The sequence below is a fragment of the Limanda limanda genome, chromosome 10 (assembly GCF_963576545.1).
Source record: "Limanda limanda chromosome 10, fLimLim1.1, whole genome shotgun sequence".
NCBI lineage: Eukaryota > Metazoa > Chordata > Actinopteri > Pleuronectiformes > Pleuronectidae > Limanda > Limanda limanda.
In genome coordinates, this window is record NC_083645.1 from 11,254,601 (window position 1) to 11,282,262 (window position 27,662).

Sequence of the window (27,662 nt, forward strand, 5' to 3'; positions counted from 1 at the left end):
TATTTTTGACATCTCATTATTCTGGTTTTACACTAAAGGAAAAATAACCCCGTTGGGATTCCCAAACTGCATTACGTCAGGAACTGACTTCAATCACAGCTGCAGCGTGTTGCCAAAATGCTGTCACTGATTTTAAGAAGCATTACAGACAAGAACAAAGACAAATTAAACATAACAAATGCTGAGATCCAGTTAATCGGCCCACTCTATGAAAATTAGTAAGACGAAAAGCACATGTCTGCTGTATTATAACCTTGTGCTGTTGGTCTCACCAGTAGTAACAGTAACCTGCAGTCATATTGTGTCATGACAGACGCCGACCACAGAACCATTCAGTCAAAAATGACGAGGTTGTTGACCTTTTGTCAAAAACAGATCCACTCTATCTTGTTTATCATAATTTGGTTCAGACAGATATTATAATATGTTCCTCAACACTGGATTTTATCAGATGACACAAGCTGTTTTTACAGAGATTAGACGTGTTGATGATCACTCACACATTTGTGGTCTCGTAGAATGAGTTTTATTCTCACACTCTGCGGGTGAATATCTTTTGACGCTGCAGAAGTTGTCATTTATTTTTGTAAATATAGATTTCTTTTCCATCAAACCTCCCCCTCTCATCCCAATCATCCTCACTATATATGTGTGTGTGTGTGTGTGTGTGTGTGTGTGTGTGTGTGTGTGTGTGTGTGTGTGTGTGTGTGTGTGTGTGTGTGTGTGTGTGTGTGTGTGTGTGTGTGTGTGTGTGTGTGTGTGTGTGTGTGTGTGTGTGTGTGTGTGTGTGTGTGTGTGTGTGTGTGTGTGTGTGACACAAACCAAAATGTAAGACTGTACGGTCTTTGAGAAATGAATCTCTCTCAAAACAATCTACCTTTTTATAACTGATTTCCTATTTCAACAGATTTGTTATTTACTGGCTGTGATTCTTACCTCTATCTTATACAAATTGCAGAATTGATTTCTTTCAAATCCATGAAAATAGTTTAGAACTCGATCGGCACTAAACTGCCAGGTAAATAAAAAACATTCTGTGAATACCACAATATAATTTTCAATAACAGCAATATAACCAAAGTCAAATATATATAAATAAAATGGTTATGCATCTGCTCAACGAGGAGGTATAACACGTAACTGATCTACCACAGATCTGTAAAATATTTTGTGTCTGTGATTCTCTGCGCTGGAGCAAAAATCTCTCTTTAAACTCTAAAGAAATAATAATGTGGCATTTATCGTGATAATTATCGATATGAAAATAGTTTATCTTGATGTCATTTTTGGCCATATTGTCCAGCCCTGCTCTGGATTCAAATTATTTTCATTGTTGCATTGTTAGTCAGGTTTTGTCTTCAGGTTCTCTTTCTGAAGAAATTACATCAGAGTAGTAATGGGAAATCTCGGTGGATCTTTTTAGGACCTAAAAGCTGGAACTGAATAATCACTGAAATACATTTGATGTGCCCGAAGATAAAAAAAATTCTCTCCAGCTCTGATGTTGAATCCCTCAAGTAAACTTCTGCTCTGTTGTGTTGTAAAAAAAAACCGGAATCTTTGATGCGGCTTCAAAAGTTTCACTTTGAAAACTTTCTTGATCAGTTTAGCTTCTGACCTCTGCTTGTCAATGTAAAAAAGTAACTAGGTTCGAAAGATGATTTTTAAAGATGCAATAATTTCTGCTGTGCATTAAAAAAGGACCCAACTCTTGCAGCTATAATTACCAAAGAGATAAACGGCAGTATCCTCCAGTTTTATTTTACCGCTCAGTTCTTCAGATTTTACAAGGATTGCAGGACATATTTGAAAGGATCCTCAAACTGGCTCTATAAGTCACGACACGGTCTTCAGGAATAGGCCTGTCTGGCTCCTGTAATTTGGGACACGGTGGTGGTCGGACTGCAGCCATTGGTGCGATGTGGTCTGTTGCCATTTTTAGCCCGACTCATAAATTCTGCCAGGTTCCCACACAGCCTTTACGGCCCCGTCGCTGGATTATTTAAGCAGCCTCACTCGCTTACCCCAGGAGAGGCGTCACACGCTCGTGAAGTTTCTCTGCAGATGGCCCGGACGCATTCCCCAGGCCTTCTTTGAAAAGAATGCAGCCTAATTAAAAGTGTCAGCCGGGGTTTGATGAAGACATTGTTGGATTTCCTCAGACCGTAAACAGTTTGATGCAAACGGCGTATGACTAATGTGTCCGGACGTATTGCATTGAAACGGGTTTTGTGTGATGTTGTTTGTGCGGAGCTTATTCCGACATCTTAAGAGGTCGCTGCCGTGGCATTTGTGGGAGGAAAATTAGACAAACTGCAGAGACACACAAATCAGGCAAAGGGGCTTTTTTGGCAAACGCACAGGGATTTACATAACACTGACAAGACTTTGTGCACATGGGCGAGAGGAGCAGAACAGCGAAGGTTTTGTCCCAAATGTTGGGAGTCATTTTGGGTCAGGTTGACAATAGAAGGTTTGACAGGCGGACAATCCTCTCTCTCACTGTCTCACTGAGCTGTTTGACAATGACAGCATGTCTCGTGTCACCTCCTGCTTGTTTGTTTTGCATCCTGCAGTGTTTTTTAATCTTCTGCTGTGTAAAACCTCTGTCATATATTGACCTGTTCTGTTTCTCATTTAACCCCAAACTGAACTCCTTCTCCTTCCTCCTGTTTTTTTTACTCCTGTCTTTTAACTCTGCAGATGGAAACTCTTGACAAGTTAGTATTTTTCTTTGCCTTTTTCAATTGTTTTTCAAACTTGTACATGATTTCCATCCTTTATCGTAGTGTTTCCCAACCGTTTTGTCTCATGACCTTTTGAAACAAAGCAGTGTAAAGCCTGTTGTGGACCGACCCTCAGGTTTGGGACGACTGCTCTGTTGGCTACATCCATACTACCACGATTTCTTTTGAAAAACTAAACTTAAAACAAACTAAAACCCTCTTTCTCAACACAAGTTTAGCTCCATATCAGTTTCAATTCCTTTCCATACTAACTTGCCTATAATATTAATCACATGACCTCTCACTTACACTAGGCATGTGTGTGCTGGTGTAAATAGGAATTCTTCTTATTTTAATTAATTAACCATGTTGCGTTCCACACTGTTAGCCGAGGCTTATGCCGTAGGGGTGGGAATTGGCAAAAATGTGACGATTTAATAGCATTGCGATATTTGGGCCACGATTCAATATTATTGCGATTCTTAACATATTGCGATATAGCAAGTATTTCAATTCGATTCTGCGATATATTGCTATTCATGTCCTCCATATTATTCAAAGGCATTACAAAAAATGAGGAAAATAAGACTGCTCAACTCACTTCAAATGTCACAATTAATTTTAATTCTGTGAACAACATTGTCTTCTACAGGTTAACTGTAGTGCAAAAACTTTGTCCTTGAACATTCAGGACACAGGACCTTTGTAATTATTTTCTGAATAGGAGACCTCTCACATGAACGCTGAGCTCCCAGCACATAACTTAAAATTATTTAAATACAGTACAGTAAGATTAAGCAGACATAGTAGAGTAACATAAACCTGAGAATAATCATATAAATAAGAGTAACTTAGAGCTTCAATCAAATAGAGAAAAATAAACAAATGTGTACTGCTAGAGTCCAGTCCAGTTGGCTGCAAGGTCATGAACCAAAATGTTAAATTAATTTGGGAATATTCGCATTTTTGTTCAGAAAAAGGAGTTGGTCAACATGCTCATATGTTAAAGTGCTCCTCTGGGCCGTTACTATATCTCCAGCAGTGGAGAACATCCTTTCAGCAGACACACTAGGTATCTTTTAAACTCTGAAACTCGCTGAAATTACACATATTTATAACATCTAATAAGATATAATCCATCTCTAATATTTGCTTGCCATCTGTTCTTTGTCTTTCCCCTGCTAACTCCATACATTCTTTGTGTGATCTGTTGTCTACTCTACAGGGGTGAAGCTACTTACTATGACGATATGTACCTAGACTCCAAGTAAGGGGCAGCTGCATGCAGGCTCGTTTGTCAGCTCAATAGTTTATTACGGCCGGGCTCATTATGACGAGAGAAAAAAGTGCTGATGCTCTCGCGTATATTCAATGATTGGATTTACAGAACAAAGATGCCAGGTCATTAAAATGAGATCCATCTTTCATCCTCTACTTGCTTTTTGACGAACGCATGCTGCAGTTCACCTACAAATGTGATGGGGAAAAAAAAGCTTGAAATGAAAAGCTGTGCTGCTTCTTGAGTTGTTTAGCAGAATCAAAGCTTTAGTATGTAGTAAAAGTCGTCCACAATCAAGGCTAGATTCTGTAATCCTGACAGCTTTTTGCCCATTGATTTTAATGACCGTTATAAATACAGTTTCTAATGCGTTAATGTCCATTTATGAGTCTACAGTGTGCCCATGAGAAATCTAAGTAATGGCCATCCATTAGCTTGCTTATTGCGTGACTGTGATACTGAGCATTACTCTTAAGTATTGCATGATGTGCTTGGGGTGTCCTCTATTTCCAAGGTCACTTGATTAGTTGGGTCGGTGTGAGTGGGTGTTCCCTTGATGGGGTTGTGTTAACTAGCCTGCCGTGTGCTGCTGCTGGGTGTGTGTGTGCAGGCACGGCCTCAGGGTGGACAACATGGCCTGTTTTATCCCCAACGACCGCAGCAAGAAGAGGCTGATTCAGGACACGGAGGACTGGCAGCCCCGCACCGGCACCACCCAGTCCCGCTCCTTCCGCATCCTGGCCCAGCTCACAGGCACCGACTTCAGTAAGTCGGGACTGAGTCCTGCAAAGTGAGATTGCACAGAGGGAGGCCTATGAGTGAGCTGTTGATTTGATCATAGTCACTGTCAGAGTGAACGACACAGTAAAGGTGGATTACACAGGGAGTCTATTTTCTGCTGTGGAGAGGGGTCTCCACTGTCAGGTGGCTCTTATTTTTCCATGACTGTAATCAGTCTGCACGTCTACATGTTGATCATCTGTGTGGGAGCCACCTGTTCATGTAATGTTTATTATTTGTAATGCTGTGTGAGTCCGTATAGGCTCCACTGGCTGTTTGTCTGTTAGAAAGGCAGAAGTAGGTGTGTGTCAACTGTTATCAGCAAGACATGATGCTGATGTGTGTGTCTCTCCTGGATCTCTCAGTGCAGGACCCAGATGATGAAAACATGAAGAGGTCCAGGTAAAAACTGGCGTGGCCTTGGTTTGATCAGTTGTGTGTTTGTGTGGAAGCTTGAGTTTGAGTCTTATTTTGAATTATATCTCTTCTTCTACATTTGAGATAGTTGTGTTTTGCTGTGGAAATATTGCTGCTTTAAACACTGGCGTTTGTGGTGTGATTTGAACTTACCTTACTTTGCATCATTAGTACAAGAATCTGCTCTGTGACTAATTAAATCATTTATTTTCATAGAACATTTGAATAGATATCCCAGCTTATTTGCTTTCATGCTGAAAGTTGGATGAGAAGATATATAAACACTGGGCAAAATATCAACATTCTTAAAAATATAATTGAATCAATAGATTTGTTAAATGTTAAATTTTTTGTTTGTGTTTTTCTGCTCATAAAGAAGAAACCAAAACCAAAACCTTCACTCAGGAGCCAAAAATCTTTAAACTGAAAAGAAATAATAAAATGACATTTATGTTAATAATTATGGATATCGACTCATATGAACATTTTTATCTTTGTGAGATTTGGCTCAAAGTTAGCATCCAGTTAGCAATGCAAAAACACTTGGAACAGAGTTCTAGAGCTAGCCTGGCTCATCCATCGTCTTTCTTCTCATGTATCTCTCGCCAAGAAAGCAAAAAGCTTTAACTATCCCTTGAATTCACTTTAGAATTGACCTCTTAACCTATCTTAGCTTTCCTGTTTCTGTGTTTCACCTGCTTCATGCCCTCTAATACTTTTTCACCTTTTTGTGCACTTTACTCCACTCTCTGCTCTCTCCTGCTCTCCTTTATCTTTCTAATTCCTCCTCTCCCCTTCAATCTATTTCCTTCCTGTCTATCTCTGTTTCATATCTCTGTTGCTTGGGGCAGGGAAAAGTTCCTCACCGAGATTCAGAGTCCCCGCTATGCCCGGCTGAGAGATTGGCACCACGACAGGTCTGCCCGTGCCCTCAATATCAAATCCTGAGCGACACCCCAGACGCCATGGGATGCCGAGCCCGGCCAGAGCCTGCTAGCGATAGCCACACCGCAAACGACTACGCGACAACGACGACGGAGGTAGCTGACCGTCCAATGGCAGTTGACAAATTCGCCTCTCGGATAACAGATGGGGGTTAAAAAAAGAAGTTTGGGGAAATAAAGATAAAGCAAAGCAAAAAAATACAAGAAACGTAGCCTAGATCACAAAGCCCAAAGTGGAACCTTGCATACTGAGCCTAAGTGGAAGATCTCCCTCTGAATGTCTGACTTGATGATTGTTGACAACGCTGTGGACCACTGTGTCTGTAGACCTATTTTCCATTTCACATCACGTTACTCTGAGTCAACGAGTGGGGAGGTGGGAGGGGGGTCTAATCGGTGGGAAGCACATTTCTGTTTGTTAATTCTTCTTTTGATTTTGTGGTTCACACCCTCTTTTGATCCTTTTGTCTATCTCTCTCTCTCTTTTCTCTCTCTCTCTGCCTGCTTCCATTTACTGAGTTCTTCATCTTTTAGAGTTTTCATTTCTGATCCCCTCATCTTGTAGACTTCTCCAACCATTTAAAAAGAAAAGGAAGATAAATCTGTACCTTTCTTTCCTGCTGTCATCAAAAAAATATATAAAACACCTGAAAACCGAAACTCTTGCTTCTTTGTTCTTTTCTCCTGTGTTTCCGTTCTTCTTGTTTATTCCTATTTCCATCTTTCTTTTGCTGAGTCGCAACACTTTCCTTATTCACCTGTTGTACAGACCAAAAATTATTATGTAGAAACAGGCTTTTCCCTGCTATTCATGGAGTTCTGAATTAATGGGGTGTCCTCTCAAAGATCACGGTTCAAGGTTTATTTTTATTTCCTCAGAGAGAAAATTGTTGTGTAGTCGGGCATAAAAACAACAAATGAGCACACGCACGCATGAAATAATACACAAAATAAAGCCTTTAGTCTGTTGCAATTGCCTGAAATAAAATATCGAAAGAGTATTTAAAACCTAATGAAAATACCAACATTTTATATTTAGGGTTCAGCTGAGCAGTGACAGCAGTAAAATGGTCAGATAGCTCCATACAAAACATGGAAAATCTCCAAATCTGATGTCATAAAATGTCATAAAACATTTGATGGTCTGATATTTACACGGATATAAAACTGTATAAAAAGACGGCTGTGAAATATTCAGACACCTTCCCTGTGGACACGGTACAAAATGTACCATGGATCTTAGGTGTCCAGGAGAAAAACAACGGCTGGTTTCTAGTTACAAGGTGATTTAACTTAATGGTTTGTGATGGAAACATGGGATCAGGAATTTGGCAGATGAAACTAAAAAAACAAGAACCAACTAAAACCTGAGCTGAGGGGAGTGAATGAGAAATGTTCTGTCACATCGTGTGAAGAAGTAATGATCAGAGCAGCAAGACTAGACTAGAATTGTTGTTTTAAATTAAATTCCATTTGGTAAATAACATTTAAAAAGTATTACAGAAAATTTAAATATCAGAGCATCAGCCTGTTGCCTGTGTTAAAATGAGAAATGTGGAGCATCTTCTGAAGTTATACTTAATTATAGTTTCCACAAATAATGAAATACTTCATCTTTTGGCTCATTTCCACCAAATTATCCTAAATATCAGGACTTTCAGTAGATTGGGCAGCAAACTGTCTATGCTGAAGAAAGAAAGAGCCTCTATTGTGGAAGACAAAATGATTGGTAGTGGTTGAGGCTATCGTCCGTTACAGCTTTGATATTCAGGGTTGATGTTGCTCAAAATACAATGAGATTGGTTAAATTCTGGTGATCACAAGTTGTCCTTGCTGCTTATTTCCCCCCCAAAAGTTTTGTATTTTCATAATATTAAGGCTTATTACTCTGTTGTAAAAAGGGGAAGCATGTGTTGAAAATGCAAACTAGGAGCATCGTAGAATGTTGTTGGTAACTAACTGCTAATTAGTGATATTATCACATAACTACCTATATAGGCAAAATCTATTTTGTAGCAATCCGTCAATCCAAAGGTTGTTAATCCAGGAAGGTGTCAGCACACGCTTAATGTCAGATTTAGAAAATTTGCACGAATCAACCATGACAACCATGTGTAGGAAACAAAGAAAATGTAATAAATCGTGAAAAAAAGGGAGAAATATCACTTTAAACATGGTGCATGAAATAAGAGTCTGCAGCCTCTGCACATGTTTTCTTCACATAATGTGCCTTGTAAACAATAAGGAACAATGAATGACAGAAAGAGCTTGTTAATTAAAACCCGAGCAGTCTGTAGCATCCTTCTGCTCTCCAGGACGCGTGCCACCATCCTCTGACATTTGCCTCCAGTTGTCACAGCCGGGCTCCTGTTTGCATCATCGTTACCGTCTCACTGTGGAGGGTGACACATGTCAGAGGCTTCTTGCTCCGCCTGAAATCAAAAACCTGCTCCCTCCTATCTGCCGGCTGCTGAGCCGCCAACAAACTCTCTGCTTTCTTCACTGCTCAGCTTGATGCATCCCACAGGGAATGAAGCCCCGAAAAGAAAAAAAAATCTAGAATCAGAGGTGTAAAGAGTGAACAGCAAATGTCAAGGAAATGTTCCATGGGGTGCTGTGTGGAACGTCTGTGATGCAGGAATTGTGCACCTGCAACACCAAGCCTCTCGCTGAGCGTACAGAGGGGGAGGAGGAGGAGGAGGGGGTTGAAAGCGGTGAAAATGTCAAGAAGACGTGATCCGGCTGCTCCGGGTGGGAACAAGCAGCTGTAGAGGATGTTCTCCAATTTGCACCTGCAACCTTCAGCAGTGAGGCGCAGCCAAACCAACGTCTCGGAGGTGCGTGACAAGTCAGAGCCACCGGCCGTGTTGAGATGTAGGGAAGCATGGCAGGGGAGCGTAGCCAGGGGAGGAGGGGGGGCAGCAGACCCAGTGTTGACCAGGATGTTGTGTTGCGAGTTGTTAGGTGGCGCTCCAGGAGGCAGGAATGGGTGGAGGGCAGCTGACCTTGGGTCTGTGAGTCAAACAGGCTACAACAGGTTGGGTCTGTCCTTTGTTTGCCCTGAGATCCCTCTCATCTGGGCTCCTTTTGTTCCTTTCTCTGTTCTGCTGTAGTTTCAATCCTAAAATCCATCTTTAATGGGGGTCTTACCTGCCTAAGCTTGAACTTCCTCTCTCCGTCACCAGCCCTTCAAGCCGTCTTCCTGCTATTGAAGGGGGATTTATTGTCCTTTTATTATTCAGAATATGCTGTTTGGACAGCAGCAGAGATCGTTTGGTTAGAGGCCACCCAGTTGTGTTTCTGTAACTTCTCCTCCCTCCCTAACGTTTTGTGTTTACTGTTTTGTGTTTTAATTGATAGGCGGATTTAACCCGACACAGGCGGCGCTATAGAACAAGGCTGCTGCCGCGTGATTCACTTCACATCTTCCTCTTCTTCCTTTGCAAATGAAGAGTGATTTCATCATCTTTCATTAGTGTATTGTTGATGCCACAGTTGATGATGTAAACATGATCAATGCCTAAGGCGCTGTTATATTTTTTTCTCCCAAGATGAGACGCCTACAGAGCTCGCTGACTTGGTTCAGAAGTTGTTTTTCAATCTCAGTCGGGGTTTGAAGATTGTCTGAATATGGTGACGCTTGCTGCGGGTAACATAACTTTCGGATGTAGGAGCAGCTCTTTATTGCTTCACTTTGCTCACACGCAGGGTTGAAGTGAAACTCTTTTGCATTCAACTCTGATGAGATTTTTCTTTCCTAACTTTGCCTGTGATGACGTCAATCAATCCGAGACAATGTGCAGGTTTCTTTTTGCTCACATAATGAGAGTAAGACGTGATTATCAGATGCACACCTTCAAATCTTCTGTTCAGAGACAAATAGGCCATTGTCGCTTTGGAAAAATTCTGCTGAAATGATGTCATGAAAGCAGCTTATCTCGGCACAGCAGGTGAGATGAGATGATGTCATCCTGTTGATTCCAGAGCCCAACCATTACATCAGTTGGCCTGCATAAGTTTTCATATCAGTAAACATGTGACAGTAATACCTGCATGCAGGCCAACTGATGTAAGACTTTTGAAAGAAATACATGCAGGTATTACTTTCACATGATATGAAAAGTTATACTTTACAGAATGAACAATGCAGATAAAATTTGCATTAATGTTTATATTTGAAGGTAAAATTATGTTCACCCTCCTTAATAAGTCGCGATATAGTTGGTTGTATTTGTTTCCTTTTCATAAATAATTATTAATGATAAAGTTTATGGGTAAACTGTAAAACGTCTAGCCTCAATTACATTTCTTTGTCACAAGGGTTTGATCTCAACATTTTAGAAATAATTACCTCCACCAAAGTGTATTTTTTATTTGTAAGTCAGATTGCAGTAAAAAAACTGGATTTGACTTGTGTCAGGAAAGCAGTCATTACATTTTGGTGTGGAACTGGATCCAGGATTTCTTTTTACTTTCTTACACATTGTGAGAGCTTTTAAAAAACCCTTTTCACTGTTTTCTCAGGTGATAATTAATGGATCTCACAAAAAAAAATCTGGCACATTTATTATTATGAATGTGTGAAATTCAGTGCAGTTTTATCAAATTTGAGGAGACTGTTGGTCCCGGCGGAGGTATGCGCTCTTTAGTACTATTCTATTTATAAAATATTTGCCAATTAATTTCTGAGATGTTTTACTCCATAATATTGGTATCAGCATTGACTCACACAAATTCATATTGTTCTGGCCCTAGTGGATACTGATTAATATTAATGATGATGATGTTGCCTTTAATTGTTCATACACAACATTATCTGTGGCACAACATAATGGAGGCAGTCATGGCCGCTGATATTCAACATGATGCTCATGCATTGAGTAGTAACCATGGTTACTGAGAGGGGTGTGTGTGTGTGAGAGAGAGAGAGAGAGGGAGAGAGAGTGAGAGAGATGTGTACCTATTTCTAATTAGTCATTTTCTCCCCACAGCCTTGAGCCAACTCCTTCACCTGCCAAGGCAGCAGATAAACCAGATGGTGAGTTTCTGCTCCTGCTGATGCATAAAAAGAAGCCCAGCACAGGTTGTGTTAATAGATTCGTATTAAGTGTCAATACATGAGCATCGGCAGCAACAACATGACCGGCAAAACTGTCACAGCAGCCGTCATGCATATTACATAAAGAGCCCCCTTCCTTTTGTGAAATTATTCCAAGTCACAGCCAAGTTTCTCCTCCGTGTCCTAATTCCAAAACAAATCACTCTGCTTTCTCTGGCTCAGGCTCAAAGACCACAGCTGCGGCGGCGGGCAGTTCAGGTCCCTCCTGTCGACCACCCTGGGTCACCGACCGCAATTTCGCAGACCGCTTTCGTCCGGACAAAACCAGCACTGTGGTCACCCAGCACCAGCAGCCGGCCCAGCCGACACCGATGCAGAGCCGCAGCTCCATCCTGCAGGCGGCGCAGCACGGACCCGAGGACAGCGGGCGGACCCCCCTGTGTGGGGCCTGCAACAAAATCATCAGGTATGGGATGATAAAACACATCTACGCTGACAGTTTGATTGATAAATTTTTTGGGGAATAAAGTCAAATCAGTGTTTGCTCTTTTCAAAGTTCTATTAAAGAAATGACACATCAGTGAAGACAGTTAATATAAACAGTGACAGACTGTGTGTCTGCAGAAAATTAAGTCAGTCAGTGTAATTAACGGTTAGGAGACGTCTTGTTATCACTGGAGACGAGCATTACGCTGGGTTTTAAATCATTAAAATCTCATTTCACACATTTCTCAGATAACACAGAAATCGGGGTTCTTATTCTGGTCACTGCTAAGAACAGAGACGATTTATTTTCCAACAAAGGAAGGCACAAAGTCGGTAGAATCGTTTTTTTTTTTTAATCTCAGCTTTGGGTCACAAAGGGAGCGTTGTACCTCGGTGGGAGTTGTTAGCCTTGAGTGGAGCTGATGTTTCCATTGTAGCTTGGTTGAGTTCATTCAACCTTTGTTTTTTCCTCGAACGCATTTACAATACAGCTGAGTACAGAAAACATTTACAAGATACCAAGAAAACACAAAGACATAAATATGTATTAGTCAATACAAGAACTTTCATTTGAAACAATGAATCGAGTTGAAGGTATGAATTGGTATAGAAGCTTAAGTGTGCTTTGGATAAAAAAGGTTTGAGCTTTAGATTGCTATGTACTGTATGTTATTCCATGCTGCAGGTGCATCCAACCTTGACATATAACTCACAATGACGAGGATTGTTGTTATTACCAGTAGTGAATCTTAAAGCTATTTAGCAGATTGAAGAAAATAACATTGATTTATTGTTAATGTCGGTTTGTGTGTGTGTGTTTTCCAGGGGTCGGTACCTGGTGGCACTGGGACGTTCTTGGCACCCGGAGGAATTTACTTGTTCGCAGTGTAAGGCGGTCCTGGAGGAGGGGGGCTTCTTCGAGGAAAGAGGGTCCGTCTACTGCACCAAGTGCCATGATAATCGATATGCTCCCAACTGTGCCAAGTGCAAAAAGAAGATCACAGGGGTAAGAGCTGCTTTATCGCATCGAAACATTCAAACAAGAGACATTTTACGCTTGAATATGTTCAGTTTCAGAGCTGAGACTCTGGGATTTTTTTCTGGCTGTATCTACACTTTCCAGTACAATATATTTTTCTCCTTTTTCAGGAAATCATGCATGCCCTGAAGATGACCTACCATGTTGAGTGTTTCAAGTGTGCAGCCTGCAAGACTGCCATCAGGAACCAAGCTTTTTACATGGAGGAGGGCGAACCCTACTGTGAGAGAGGTGAGAGACTGAGCTGTGGCAGTTGAGCGGCCTGAATAAAAATGACAATTTGTCTTGCTTAACAACTGGAATAAATAGAAAAAAATGATAGAAAACAGGGCTGAAAGAAAAAGCAGCAGCAGATGGGTGTGTATTGTGTGTGTGGAGTAGTTTGACTTTGTCTTATTTTAAGGACACAAAAAACATGAATTGTTTCATGTTTTTGTGGTGTGAGGTGCGATGTGCTTCTAAAGTAAATTCAGCTTGATGAATATGTTTTCAGTCTGCTCTTCCCAAGCAAACTAATTGCGTGCAAACTGTCAAATCCAACAATAAACGTCAGTGATGGCAATAATGCAGATATAGAGTAATAACAATCAGTATTTATTGAAAACAATAATCTTGCCTGAGTCGTCTCTGAATGTTTAGTAGGAGCGTGTTTTCGCTCAAGGTCCCTCGCTCATATAATCAGATAATACAACAGTTTTACTGTCGCACATTCTTGAGGCTTCATCAAAGAGATGAAGGAGTCGTCATGGTGAAATTCCTTTGCTTCAAATAAAAAGGAAACATGATTATTCACGTTGTTTCAGGAACAAGAACGGAGGGATAAACCTTGGTTAGCAACAATAGAATGGACAGTGAAGCTCATGGAAGTGGCAAGTTTAATAGAAAAATCTATTCAGAAAACCGTGCTTAAAGATAATACTTAAGGAACTGACATCCCACCCCACAGCATTCAGTTTGTGATTGAACTTTGATGAAAGATTATTTTTAAATTAAATGGATGCACACTGCAAAACTATGACTTTGCTACGCGTTTTGTGATCTAGTTGTTTCTGAAAACAAAAAGCAACAACCACACCGGGGGTTTCCCCACCTCTAGGTTTGTCGGAGTCATTGTCATTTTCTTCCATCCAACTATTTGTAAAACAAACAGCACGTCTGCATTATTCCTGGGGTTTGTCCCCGGCCGACATCGTGAATCTCTCGGGCGCGCACCGCAGTCAATCATAAAGTGTGATGTTTTCATCTGCTGTAATCTATTTAGCTCCACTTTACTTCATACATCTCTCTATTGGATTTTATGAATGGCGTGCGCTCTTCTATTATGCTGTAAATGATTTAGCGAGGCGCCGCTCTTCTCACTCACTTCTGAGGCCCTGGCGCCGCTCGCCGCTTTATCAGAGGCGACGCCAGAATCTGAGCACTCGCACTCCGACTAATGCCTGTAGCTCTGATAAACATTCTGCCGCCTCAGCATCTTCCAGGGGATTGTGTGGCTCTCACCCACTCGCTCTTGAGAAGCTGCATTATAACCTGACACATTCCCCCAGGGACCCTGTAATGAAAGAGACTAGCAAATCCAGTTAAGTATCGGGAGCAATTTCCCCCTCGTCCTAATCCCAGCCCTCCACTCTGGAAAGCCACTCGTGTACAGTAGGTGGGCAAAAAAGAGGTAAACATCAAATGGCCAATGAGGAGAGAGGAGAACCAGCGTGTGTGTGTGTGTGTTCGCTCAACTTCAAGAGGAAAAGCCTGAAGTTCTCTCAAAAGATGAAAGAGGAGGAAACCTGCTTGGCACTCGGTGCTTGAGAACCTGTGAGAAGTGTTAAGTGATGTTTACATACGCTGAGAGGTCGAGGAGGATGCTTGACCGGATTTTCGAGGGGTGATAAAAGCTCGTTTAGAATTTATTTCACTCTGATGGAATTTTATTCTGATCCCTCACTGCTCACCAACCTCTCCTCTCCCACCCCTACCCCTCTCTCTCTTTCTCCAGACTACGAGAAGATGTTTGGCACCAAATGCCACGGCTGTGACTTTAAGATTGATGCCGGGGATCGCTTTCTGGAGGCCTTGGGCTACAGCTGGCACGATACCTGCTTTGTCTGTGCTGTAAGTCATTTTGATTGATACGGCTCCCCGTGGGTCTTTCTTTTTGTCGCCCCCCCCCAATGTCTGCCAACACAGTACCACCTGAAAATCTGCCTCTGTCTCTGGACCCCGAGCTTTCCCTCTGTCTGTTTTTCTCCTTTAACCTGTCCCCTGCACTCTATCACCTTCTCTGTCTCATTCTTTGTGAAAGCAAACGCTGTCAGGTAAATAATATGTGGCTGCTTCGGCCGAGTAGGAAACTCAGTAAATTCACATCGACAATGTTGAGCTCTGATATCTGTCCGTCCGTGTGTCTGTCTTCTTTCATCTTTTTTAAAGCTCTGCCAAATCAACCTGGAGGGGAAGACGTTCTACTCGAAGAAGGATAAGCCCCTGTGCAAAGGCCATGCTTTCGCTCCAGTGTGAGAGAGATGAAGCTTCATCTTCAGAGGAAGGAACACTTCTCTCTCTCCCTCTCTCTCTCTCTCGCCTCTCTACCCCTCTCTCCAGCCTCTGGCTCGCTCGCTCTCGCTCCACATCTCCTCTTCGCCAGCACCACACCTTGTTAAAGTCGAGTCTATTTCTCTACCCTGCGGACTGTTTTCTACATTTGAGGCTTAACGCCAGCGCCACATACTGTTACATTAGCAAGACACTTCAAATGTCCCTGCCTGTAATGCCGAATGCTGAGTAGTGCAACTGGAAGTAGTCGAGGGATTAGTTCATATCATGTCACAGACCTGTTGACGTTAAAGTCAGTGCAGAGAGTTGAACGTAGGGAAAGTGCAGCTGCAGTTCACGGAGAGTCCCTCAACGCATCTCATCTTGTCCTCGTTCAGTTTGCAGTAAGATCACGTCGGTGTCTTCCGAGTTGGAGGAGTCATTTAGCGTCTAATGATATCGCATATCGCAGTAATGACCCATCACTGCTCGGCGTGGAGACGTAGTGGCCCCAGCTCGGGACCCTGGCCCACTCACTGAGTCTCACCACAGTGCCTATTATCATAATGGGGGTCCAGTGGTGCAGAACGAAGGGGGGTGTCCCATTTCTGCTTGACTGGACCTCTTCACAAAAGCACTAACTGCTGAACTTATCACCCTAGCTCTGGCTAATCAGCGAAATACTGCAGGTTATAGATTTAATTTGAGTCGTATAATAATCCTTAATTGATCTGTGTGGGCGATGGAGGGGGGGGGGGCTGATATTATATTTTAATTTTTCACTCTGTTAAGGCAAAGAGACGCTTCAAAGCTTCGAAATCTTTTATAAGACATTTTAATATAAGGAGAAAAAAGATCTTATTGTGTTTGTCCATCATGTTTCTATGTGTTCTATTGTGATTCTTCCTCTGAGTACTTTCAAGCCGTTGTTGAATACGTATTTATGTTGCTTCAGAATGGCCCTGTAAGTGTTGTTTGTTTTGTAGTTCCAAATAAAATTGTTTCGTATTCCCATGTGCTGGGGCAGAACACTCTGGGTGGAAGTGTGTTTCGGAGTTCATCTTTTTTATTATTTTTTTAATCGACCAATGTTTTGCTCTTACTAACATCTGGTTCCTAACAACAGGATAATTGACTTTTCATGTCTTTTGCGTTATGAGTACAAGAAGTGCCTTTAAAAAAAAATCTATCTTTACACAGATTTGTTTTTTGCTGTAACAAAGACCCTAGTGGATTTCTTTAGTGTACACCATCTCTAGATGTAGAAAGGGAATGAATTTAACGAGGTGACTAAAGACTGGAGACAAGGGGACATGTCTGATTCTCGCTATAAATACATGTAAAATATCACCAACACTGGAAATTTCATTCGTTTAAACTTTTCAAGAACAGATGGACGATGGATGGATGGTTGTGAAATTGTGGATTAATGTGAGCTGCTTACTCTAATAATTGAGAACCTTGTCCATTTAACCAGTGTAAACGCTGCACTGAAGCACTGGCCAGGTGAACAAATTAAATTATTTACAATTTGAAACCAATGTCACATGTTTTGTTTTGAAATGTCTGTTCTAATACTACAAATGAGATTGAATGATCCCCTTGTTTCTCATCTTTATGGGACACTAAGCAAACAGCTTCCTGGCTCCAGCTCACTGGTTCCTAATGTGAGGATTGGGTGAATAAAAAAAATCTGATGGTTAACATTAACAAATAATCTAATATATTGCAGTAGATTGTGAAATACTACATAGTTTTACCTCATCGCATTAAAATTATACAAATTGAATTATCAGATGGAAACAGAAATTGTTTAAGCAATGAAATTATTTCTTTATCTGACCTGACATTTGGGATGAATTATCTTAAAATCTAGTTCACCGGCTGGATTTTTTCCACACTTACGTCTTTCTCCTGTAACCACTTACATGGAGTCAGCACACGTCCATGTTTATGTAAACGAGTTGAGGGAAGCTGTTGGATGGAGTGAAAAGACCACATACTGTAAATAAAGATGGACGACATGATGACGCCCCAACAGGGAAGTCTTGATCGCCCCCTAGTAGCTGACTGTAGTTAAATCAGTAAACCCCCCTTTCTCCATGTTGAGGATGGAGTATGAGTCAAACTAAAGGGTAAAAATACTCGTCAAGTACATTTTCATCATCTTAAGTAGTACTTATCACAATGGTAAATTCATGCAGTAAGTTTGGTATTAGTTCATTTTTTGATTATTTAAAAAACAGGTTGAAACAGATTGACAGCTGAGATGGATTTACAATTGGTCAGTCATATATCTGGGCTTTTGGTCGTCTATCTTTATACACAGTCTATGGTCAAGCGCTGGAATCTACCTGTAGAATTTCTTTTGTGTCACAGCTCAATATCACATCTCCACATATGTAACCTGTTAAAAAGGAATCTCAAGCAGAAAATGTTGTGGCTCTAGTGTTTCCCCTCACAATGTTAAACTGTTCCCTTAAAAAAATGTTCTTCCTGTTGATGTTGACGATGACTTTTGGTCCCAAGTAAGACTCTTTACAAATTAAGTGTATTTCATTTTTCAAGCAAAAGATCCAGTCCTTCATTTAACAATATATAATTTATTTACAACAATTTCAGGTTGAATTACTATACATACCTTTCTGAAATGTCATAGATAGATATATATATACATAAGGCCAAGTAAATACTTGAAAGCACTTAGAAACGAATTTCCAAAATTCTACCCACAAATCCATATCATTGTCCAAAAAAGTACAGGAAAAAGCTCCCTTAGCAGAAGTTTCCCCATTGCCACAAAAGTTTTGACAACAATTTACACTGACGATAAGGAACACAAAAGGTCAAAAAAACTAAACAAACAATAAAAACCATAAAAGGATTATACAATTGCATAAGCGCTGTGGCATGTAATAAATACAGCATTTTTGACTTGCAGAAAAAGGCAAGGAAACATTGAATCGAGGAACTTAATAGAAAAAAACATTCACAAGTACGGACGTCTAATGTTTTAGTTCACAAAAGAAAACAGTTCAGTCAGAGTGACAGGGAGGTATGCACACACACAATCACACACACATACACACAATCACACGCGTTCTTGACAATGATGCAAAAAGTACAGTTGAGCGATGTTTCCTTCTGCTACACAGGTGAAATGATAAAGCCTTTAAACAAACCTCGTGTTTTACTGACACTGAACTATCACACCCAGGTTTCATCATGAAGGGAACAAACACGCACAGTAATTGCAGATTTGTCGGACAACTCAGATGTGGACGATAGATGCAAAACGCCCCGGTGGCTGGTGAATTACATTACTGGAAATGTGCTTAGACAACACATCCAAGCCGAGTCCAGGGGTGATAACATTTCACACACAGTCAGACTGTACAACTGCCATGGCTCATCTAAACGTGCTGTGTCAACACCGGCCTGTCGGTGTCCAAGAAACCGATTCTCTCTCCCTCCACACAGCCACCACCGGGCGTTAAGTGCCGTTTCCACCTCATCTGTAAATGCTCACACTTAGAGAAACCATAAAAATTGACAAATGCAATGTAAGGACGAACAAAACGTGTATAGAAACTCCTGTAAAACAGTCTCTAAAACCCTTAACACTGCAAAACTTCTTCACTGCTAGATCGCCAAAGAACAGTATATAGGCAAACACGTCACGGTTTCGACTTGACAAATGCTGCGCCAGTTAAGTGTCTTTTTTTGGCTTTATATTAAAATATAATTTACATTTCTTTACAAAGTGGTCAAATAAACGGACACACATCACCGCTTGAACAGACAGCATTAATTTTGCCTCAAGACAAAAGCGAGGAAAGTAGATCAAAGTAATGACTCCATAGGGACTAGTTTTTAGAAGAGACAGCAACTCTGACTTATTCTCTACTAGCTGCAGGTAAGACGACGCTGAAACGATATGTGAATGGATACAACGTGAGGATGTAGTGGCCTCAAACGAAACTCAGAAAACTTTGGTTACCAATTCTGCTGATATACATTATGCAAAGTGACAGCACACGGCTGGTATAGAAAAAGTATTTACATATCACACGCGACGATGATCCATTTCAACATGAAAAGATTCATTTATTAAGGTGGTATCACAATTCTATCTGAAAGGGGCTTGATTCAAAGGTTTGGTAATAGAAATAAAAAAAAAAAAAGAAGGTGTATGGTATCTCTACATCGAAACAATGCAGCGATTTGTAAAAAGTGTCGTAGGTGGAGAAGAGGCGTGTCTGATGTGATTCAAAAGAGAAGGTTAAGGATTGTGCAGGTGTCGAGATGTCGTATAAAAACAAAAAAGGAGGGAACTTCTAAAAGTGGAAAAACAGACGTGCTCCGCCAAAGGGGGAAACGGAAATGTACATTCCAAATATCTGACAATCATAAAAGAGGCTCCAGGTCATTGTTAAAGATTGAAGGCGCAGGAGCTGGTGGGATGGGCGGGGCTTGCTGAGGAGCGATAAGAGGGGATTAAATGATGGGGTGGGGGGGCTCCCTCTACAACTTTGAACACACAACTTCACATGCAACCCTGAGGCAGACGGAGAGACTATGGCTAGTTTGGGATTGCTGATGCTTTTTTTTTTTTTTTTTTTCAAAGTGTAATTACCGAACCAGTGGAGCTCAAAGATATACTGTATGCAAGTTGCCTGGCTCGACAGATCCATTAACCAAACACTGTACATCGACGCAAAGAAGCAAAAATGTAGAAAAATAATCTAATGTGCAGTTGCAGTTTATGGTTTTGATGTGAGACTAAACTGAATCTGGCTATAAATGACAATAAAAAAGAGACTCACGTTCAAAGCAAATCTTTTGTGAGCAGAGGCGTGACAGTGCGAATAAGCCACTCTGAATTTTTCTCGGAGAGAGAGAGGCATTTCTCTGATACTATTTGCCACGCAGCAAATAGGGACTTGCTTTATGACTTATCAAAACAAAGCTGCGCAATCAGCCTTTCCACACGAGTAATCTGGTGACGATTTTTGAAGAATTCGCTGGCAGCTCTTCTGTGGGAAAGTGCTCTGCATTATTCATGTGGGATAATAACCCTCGTGGCCAAGTTTTTATGTCTAACATCTCAGAAGGAATGTAATCAAGGGGAAAATGTCATTTTGCAAATGAGCTTTCAGGACAATCAGAGCCCAGATATACATACATGTGTCTGTACGTGCAGCTGGAACACCTTCTGGCCCTGGGGCTCCTTCATTAGCTGTGGAATCTGAGAGGAAACAAAAGGCTTGGGAAAGACTTGAAACGAGAATGGACGGATCAAGAATCCCAGGCTTTAAATAGAAAGGGCTTCTGAAATATGACTTTAGTGAAGATATTTCTCACTCTTCCCTCTAAAAAAAAAAATTCAAAAGAACCCCCCAACCCCACATATATCGATTTAGAAGCAGGAAGGCTGCGAAGCGTCTCGCTAAATCAAGATGTCAAGATGTTATATTCACAGTAGTGATACCGGCTGGACTAAGAAAAGAAAAACCAACAAGAACACACACAAACAAGATGAGACAGGTTTTTGGGGCTTTGACGTACAATCTCTTTTAAACCTGCAAGTCCAGGATGTGCTACAAGCCGCCTGTGTGAGTGTGTGTGTGTGTGTGTGTTAAAAAACAACACATAGGAGCTGTCCATCTGTACAGTGTCAGTGTGTGTGTGTGTGTGTGGACAGGAGGAGACGTTCACAGACCCTGATGACCTCGGTGCAAATGCGTTCAGCGTGATGATGACGTCACGGGACGAACCTGCCAATTGCATATGTCGCCTCTTGAACCTGAAATGAATGGCACCTTTTTTTTGTCTCATCCCTTTGTATTAACCTTTCTTCAGAAATGATTTGGCTGAATTTGCAGTGTCGGACATTAGTCGTAGCATTATGTTTGCATATTGCTCCTCGTTAGCCATAAACGGCTCGTTTGTGTAAAAAGGCATGACGTTAATTTAAAGTGATATTGAGTGTACAAGCAGGGTCGGGACTAATTTCTCTCGGATTCTTTGATGGAAAAATAAAGCGTATTTATTTTCTGAGCTCATGAATACATTTCCCGAAGCACTTCCGCTCTACCTTTCCCCTCATTTGGTCTGTCAGTTAAGGACTGGGGACTCGATCTGTCACACACCGTTCACTATCTTCCAAAGTGAAGACGAGGGACACTGGGACTCCATTCCGTTCTTCCATTCCTGCTGCGGTAATCATTCGGGGGGGGAGATGGGGTTGTGTGTCGTTGTTGTCGTGTCGTGTACTTTTTTTTCCCCACTCTCTGCACCAGTCTTTCTCCGTTTTCTGGGTTAGCACTCGCCATCAGAGACCAGGAATATCATGGCCTCCTGCTTGCCAATGTCAGCCATGACCGCGGCCAGCTGGTTGATGTTGCCGCTGTGGAAATGTTGCGCCTCCCACAGGTCCAGGATCATAGAGGTTGGGCTCGCTTTGGATGAGAAGAAACTCATGTGTCTGCAGAGAGGAGGAGGAGGAGGAGAAGGAGGAGGAGGAAAGCACAAAAATAACAGTGAGGGAACATTCTATCAAATCTAATGGACATCCTCACATTTTCTCTCCATTGACGGAGTCTTTGGAAAACCTCTTCAGTTGCTAGTCTATTTTGCCACCGCTTCTTGTAACTCTGTCAATGTCAAGTTTTATTGTGTTGCACTGCTACGTCCTGATGTGCCGGGTTGGAGCACTAAGAAGAAAAAAAAAAATGATGAAAGGTATAAGCGTACGGTCTGGCTCTTCAAACAGCCATCACATACCCAATCTCTGGCAATTTTCATTTGAAGCTTTAACACCATAAGCCTCATTCCTCGTCATTTGATGTCGAAATTGCCCCTAAATCCCATACATACAGTGAATCCTATACGGACTTTCGCTGCTAAGTCGGAAGTGACCTTTTCCATTTTAGGAGCTGGAACCTTTACGATCAAACCCAATCAATGACAACAAAGCTGTGGCCCCAGCCGGCTCTATATTTGATGTTGAGTGGGACCTAATCTCCGCGGCACCCCCGAAGATGCTTGTTTGATTTAATGGCCTTTTGCTGTTCTTCAAATGTCTGGGGCCTTAACTGTTACGTAGAGCACACATGACACAGGAACAAATACAACAGAGAGTGGTGTAAAGTCAGGGCACAAAGGGGTGTGTTGCTGTGTGAGTGGTTTTGCCGGGCGGGCAGGAAACCTCAAAAACCCCAACAAGCTCCTTTCACCTTGACAAAGGTCAGACTGAGTCCATTACTTCCTCGCATCTCCTGTTTGCCTAGTGGAGCGTTCGGTGATGGCTCTGAACATGCGGCTGCTTTGCCAGTGCACGAGCAGGGAGCACAGGCTATTTTTGTGTCTATTGGATTTCATAGAGCACACACACAGACACACACACACACAGGGCCCTTCGCTCTGCGTCGGGAGAGCACAACAAAGGGAAGTGTTGGTCGAAGAAATTGTCAGGGAATGAAGCTCTTTTGTCATTATTCAGATAAAAAAAGACAGAGCTTAGCGTCCCGACGTGTCAGCCCTGCTTATTCACCTCGCTGTGTGAAACACCAGCTTATCTTGTTCGGCGCCCCGTCTTGGGGGAAAAAGATCAAATAAAAGGTTCTTGGCATTTTTTAAAGTTTTATTGATTGGTCCCGTTCCGCTCGGTCTGGACACTTTATCCACACGGAAACAAACTGAGGAATACGGCGTGACAGAGAGAGCCAGGCAGCCGCTGCCTTCACAGGAACAACAACATGTTGTTAAGGACGGATCAAACAACAGAGCAGTCGTTCCTTCCCGAGGCCTGAATGAGAATTGATTGTGTTCGGCAAAACAATTGCTAATTAAACCCACAGTGCATCAATTCAATTTGCGATTAATTTGGGTAAATAAAGTTGATTGGACAAATTAAGTGCAGCTATTTGATTCCATTACAACGTAGAAATTAAATTGGAGGATGGGGGATCAATGCGTTGCTGCAGTCTGTAGGTACTGCGTTGATAAACACTACTTCATCTTTTGTCGCCGCTGACGGGCGGCTCGCTCGCTCCCTTTCCAATTACAGCTGTTAAGCAGAATGCTGCAGGTACAAGTGTAGCAGCAGAGTCTAAGCTGCTTACCTGAAGAGAGGGGGGGGGGGGGCATGTTTTCTTATGGAAATGAGGGCTGTATCCATCTAGTCCACATTAATCCTGTACCGTTAGCGGTGTCGGAGGATTAGTTTGTCAAGGCAGAACCTTGTTTACCTGAACTTCAGGAGAAACACTCCACTGTGGTGGTGTCGCACTTCATCCTGAGTTCTTAAAGTGGCTGGAGCTCCACAGTTAAATGTCAGCATCAGTTAGTCTGACCCTTCACAACCGGGTGATCGTCTGCTTCATTTATCGACCAATTCCAGTGTCTGAATGTGGAACGCATATCTCTGTTCATCTCATCAGCTTCACAGTTGGCATGTGTGTTGTTAAGGGCCCAAGGAAGTGCAGTGTTTCATTTGGTGCGACACTTTCACTATTAATAAACTTTGTGTAACCGGGGACCAGCGCTCTGTAGCAGCAGTGACGTTGTTGATCTTCCCCAGTCTGCATGCCGAAGTGTGCAAGATACTGAACCCAAAGTTGCCTCTTGTCATAGAGAAAGTGCTGCACATAAATGCACTGTATAAATGTGTGTGTGTTTGGGTGAATGGCAAAGAAAACTGTACTGTTAAGTGCTTTAGGTGGTCATCACGACTAGAAAAGCGTATATAGTGTATTTTAAACACAGACCATTTACCATTTCTGATTCTCCAGTTCAGGGTTCTGTGAACCGAATCAAGCTTAAATGAGATATGAATAAACGGGTGAAGAGCTCTTGGTGCAGCAGTGGGGGTGCAGCTTCAGGGTTCTGTGGTCCTACTCCTGCAACATGTCTGAACTCGCTGCGGCTTACTTACTGCAGGTCACTGTTACAGTTTCAGAAAGCGAAGCTGCAACCAGCACCACCACAGGCTGGACAAATGTTTACAACAGGGCAACAAACTAATTAGTGCAAATACTGCGATGCAACTTCTATTCCCAACGGAGTTCGGGGCTCTGGTGCAATTCCTGCAGTTTCCTCCGCGCTCCAATCAGTGATCGGATGAGGCCGTGTGGTGTGGTACTGTCTGGTTGCTAATTACCTCTCGAGTTTAAGTCTTTGTGCTAGCATTCTCCAGTCCGCTCCGTTGGGACAGGGGGCGTCCAGGCTGCTGCAGATCTTCTGCCTGATGAGGTACGGGATCTGAAAGGCGCTGGGCCCTGCCAGAGCCGGGGCGTTACCGTCCATCAACAGGAAGTCAGAGTCCAGAGCTCGGGTGTCCTGTGAGGGGAGAGCAAACATAAAACTTCTTTCTCTCTCTCTCTCTCTCTGCACAACATTATTACAGTTCCTTTATGGCGATAACGAAAAAACGCTGAGTAACGGCGGATTGTGTAATCAATCGCAGCTCGGGCGCTTATGCCGAGAATTACCTTGGCGATGTTGAAGTCCAGGCTGAAGCTCTGCCCCTCCCCCTCCACCTGCCACACGCACAGCTGGCAGGTGAGCGCGCAGGTGCCGAGGCTGAGCCGCTCCAGCGTGAACGTGCAGTGCAGGTACCGTTGGGAGCCATTCCAGATGTGGTAGAACGGGATCTCCTGCACAAGAGACAGGGCGTCACACACAGACACACACACAGACACACAGACACACACACATGGCGTCTCAGCGGCACAGTCAGAACGGCGTGTCCCAAATGCGGCTTCAACAGCACCGCCCGCCTGTAACACGCCGCGCTCATTAATTACACTGACATACGCTGCCATTGTTAGGTGAGACGGCTAAATATATCCGAGGCAGCAGACTGACATCACTTAGGTAAGTTCATGGGAAATGATTGTTATTGTCGGAGCTGCTGTGAAGGGAGTCAACAGCTGCACACCGGGTCTGACATGGGAGTTATTCTCTCCTCAATGTGTTTCAGTGGATTCAGCCTCTCTCTCTCTCTCTCTCTCTCTCTCTCTCTCTCTCTCTCTCTCTCCCTCCCTCGGCAGGGACGTTCAGTTTGAGCACAGCTACAAACGATGCAGATATTTTACAAGCTGAATCATCACATCCCCTGCTTTACATGTATGCATTATGGGTTTGAGCACCCCCACTAGTACAGGACCAGGCTGTGCGGCAAATCTCCATCCTCTCTGCATCTTTCTCTCTGCTGCTCTATATTCATGTCTCGTTTTTGCATATCTCAAGAGGAGCAGACAGGTAGAAAACAAACAAACAAGCACCCTAACTCCTCGCTTCACCTTTGGTTAAACAGCTGACAAGAACTCAGTTTGAGACTGGAGTGAGGGGGGCTGCAGTTCACCCTGCCGACCAAACGGGGGCACTGTTACCCCAGGCTGACATGAAGCATAGGGAGGTGGGTGCAAACGTCTTCATGGGACCCCGGGGAGACTGAAAGGCCTTTTCTGACCGCACTGCTGAGGGGGGAATAACACTTCCAAATGAACAGGCACAGTCCGGAGTAATAAGCCTCTGTTCTGGGAGCATTGTTGCTGCCACTGCTTGCTTGGCACAGCCTATGCGTGCTCTTCAGGGACCCGCTGCTCTGTGCTTACATGGTTACAGCCAGAACGTTTTTCTAGTCCTCTTTGAAAGGCTCTTGTGTCTCCGTCGCCTGGCTGTGGCAGTGCGGTGGACCTCGCAGGTGTGGGGGGGGGGGGGGGGGGTGCAGGACGGGTTCCAGGATTCAGGTGGTGGAGTTCCAGATATTTACATACTGCTCTATATTTCATCTGCGCTCCCTTTGAGGGAGCAGGCAGCTCGGATAATCAATCAGCTCACGGCTCTGGGTTAGTGCACACACACACACCCCCAGCTACCCGATATATGCACATGTATACACCTCGTGTGCAGGCTCGAGTGGGCAAAAACATGCACCCTCTATCCACAGGGGTGCACACACACACACACACACACACACACACACACACACACACACACACACACACACACACACACACACACACACACAAAGGTTCCCAGACGCTAACAAATGACTTCAAGTTGCACACGGTGCCAAACGGAGAAAGGTTATTGGACGGGGGAGGATTGCAGTAACAGACTGAAAAAGACTCCTTTGTGTGATCAGCTGGATCCAAACCAAAACGAACCTAATTAAAACTCTGGACCAACTGAAATGGAAACAACTTTCCAGAGAGACAACAGGACGGTTGCCCGAGTGACATAACATGCAGTTCACTATAAGTTACTATAGAACCCAGCTGGTGCACTCAAAATGGTCAGAACGTTAAGTGCAAAAAAATACACTTCTCTTCATCTGCAACACCAACTTAACTTCTCTACACACCAAGTTCATATTTTTATATACATGTTTTAGATCTGTCATCTAATAAAAATCGTCGAGCACATAAACTTTGAACACCGAGTACGATGCATTTTATATTATTGTATTTATATGTATTTATCGATTTGTTCCGAATGTTTGCAGAAAGAGGTAAAATGGAGATGAGCATTGAGGATGATTTTGTGGTTCTCTCATTTCTTGAAAAAACGAAAAGAAAACATTGGGTCCATTGGGTCCTGACAAGCTGCCAGGAACAAGGAGAATTTCATCTTCTGATCAAGGAGCTGCGAAATTATCCCGATTGTTCTCAAGTATATTTGGGTTTAATATGCTACCAGCACTGAGACCGCACATTAAAAGGAAGAGAAGACATTTCTCTGATCCAATTGAACCCAAACAACTAAAACAACCCTTTGGAAACGCCTTTGACAGATGCGCAAAACGCAGCAAATCGAATGTTAAATCACGGACAAAAGTTTCGGCCTCGGTGTGTAAACGTCATTGACACAACGTGAGGTCTTGTTTATTTACAAACATGTGAGAATTTGGGACGAAAAAGGACTTAGTGTTTAAAGACTTTTACTTTTAATTCTGTGACTTTCAATAGCAGCCGAGGAAGGAGAACAACGAGCCAATGGCAGTGTAGCTTCCGTGTCACATGACACAAGGGGCACAACCAAGAAAGAAAAATGTTAAAGCCAAGTGAGCAAAGCAGATATTTCAACGGGGGGGACAATTCTAGCGAGTCGACTACGTTCACTTAATAAAGTATCTGATGTGACACACAGCACGATAATAATAAAAACAAGCTACTGAAAAACTATTGATTACTCAGTTGTATCGCTCTTGCCGACACGTTCTCCATTCATCTTTGATTTCTCTCAATGGCCAATTTGGAATAACAAGAGACAGCATGGGTTTTAAATTGAGTCTACAAAGAAACACTTTAGAAAAAAAACCCTGTAACAGCTGATGCTCCAATTTGACGGATACAGCCAAGCACTTTGTATCACATCTCCATGCTCCCGCTCT

The 27,662-nt window shown here is 42.6% G+C and overlaps 2 protein-coding genes across 4 annotated transcripts in view; one reads left to right on the forward strand and one right to left on the reverse strand.

Annotated features, from left to right (window-relative positions):
* The window catches only part of pdlim7 (PDZ and LIM domain 7), a 33,963-nt gene extending 17,959 nt beyond the window's left edge, over window positions 1-16,004 (forward strand). For 2 of the 3 annotated variants that reach the window (XM_061079683.1, XM_061079684.1), the window contains exons 6-11: window positions 11,138-11,184; window positions 11,428-11,671; window positions 12,517-12,697; window positions 12,841-12,961; window positions 14,724-14,839; window positions 15,158-16,004. In XM_061079683.1, the coding sequence (XP_060935666.1) occupies window positions 11,138-11,184; window positions 11,428-11,671; window positions 12,517-12,697; window positions 12,841-12,961; window positions 14,724-14,839; window positions 15,158-15,244 (796 nt within the window). In that variant the 3' untranslated portion in view covers window positions 15,245-16,004. Of the gene's footprint in view, window positions 1-4,615; window positions 4,771-5,150; window positions 5,188-11,137; window positions 11,185-11,427; window positions 11,672-12,516; window positions 12,698-12,840; window positions 12,962-14,723; window positions 14,840-15,157 lie in introns of all 3 variants that reach the window. The other variant, XM_061079685.1, reaches the window with a different exon arrangement.
* Window positions 16,005-21,580: 5,576 nt separating this feature from the next.
* The window catches only part of unc5a (unc-5 netrin receptor A), a 151,423-nt gene continuing 145,341 nt past the window's right edge, over window positions 21,581-27,662 (reverse strand). The window contains exons 14-16 of the mRNA XM_061079892.1: window positions 24,754-24,918; window positions 24,423-24,601; window positions 21,581-21,746 (exon numbers count right to left, since the gene is read on the reverse strand). Of these exons, the coding sequence (XP_060935875.1) occupies window positions 21,581-21,746; window positions 24,423-24,601; window positions 24,754-24,918 (510 nt within the window). The remainder of the gene's footprint in view (window positions 21,747-24,422; window positions 24,602-24,753; window positions 24,919-27,662) is intronic.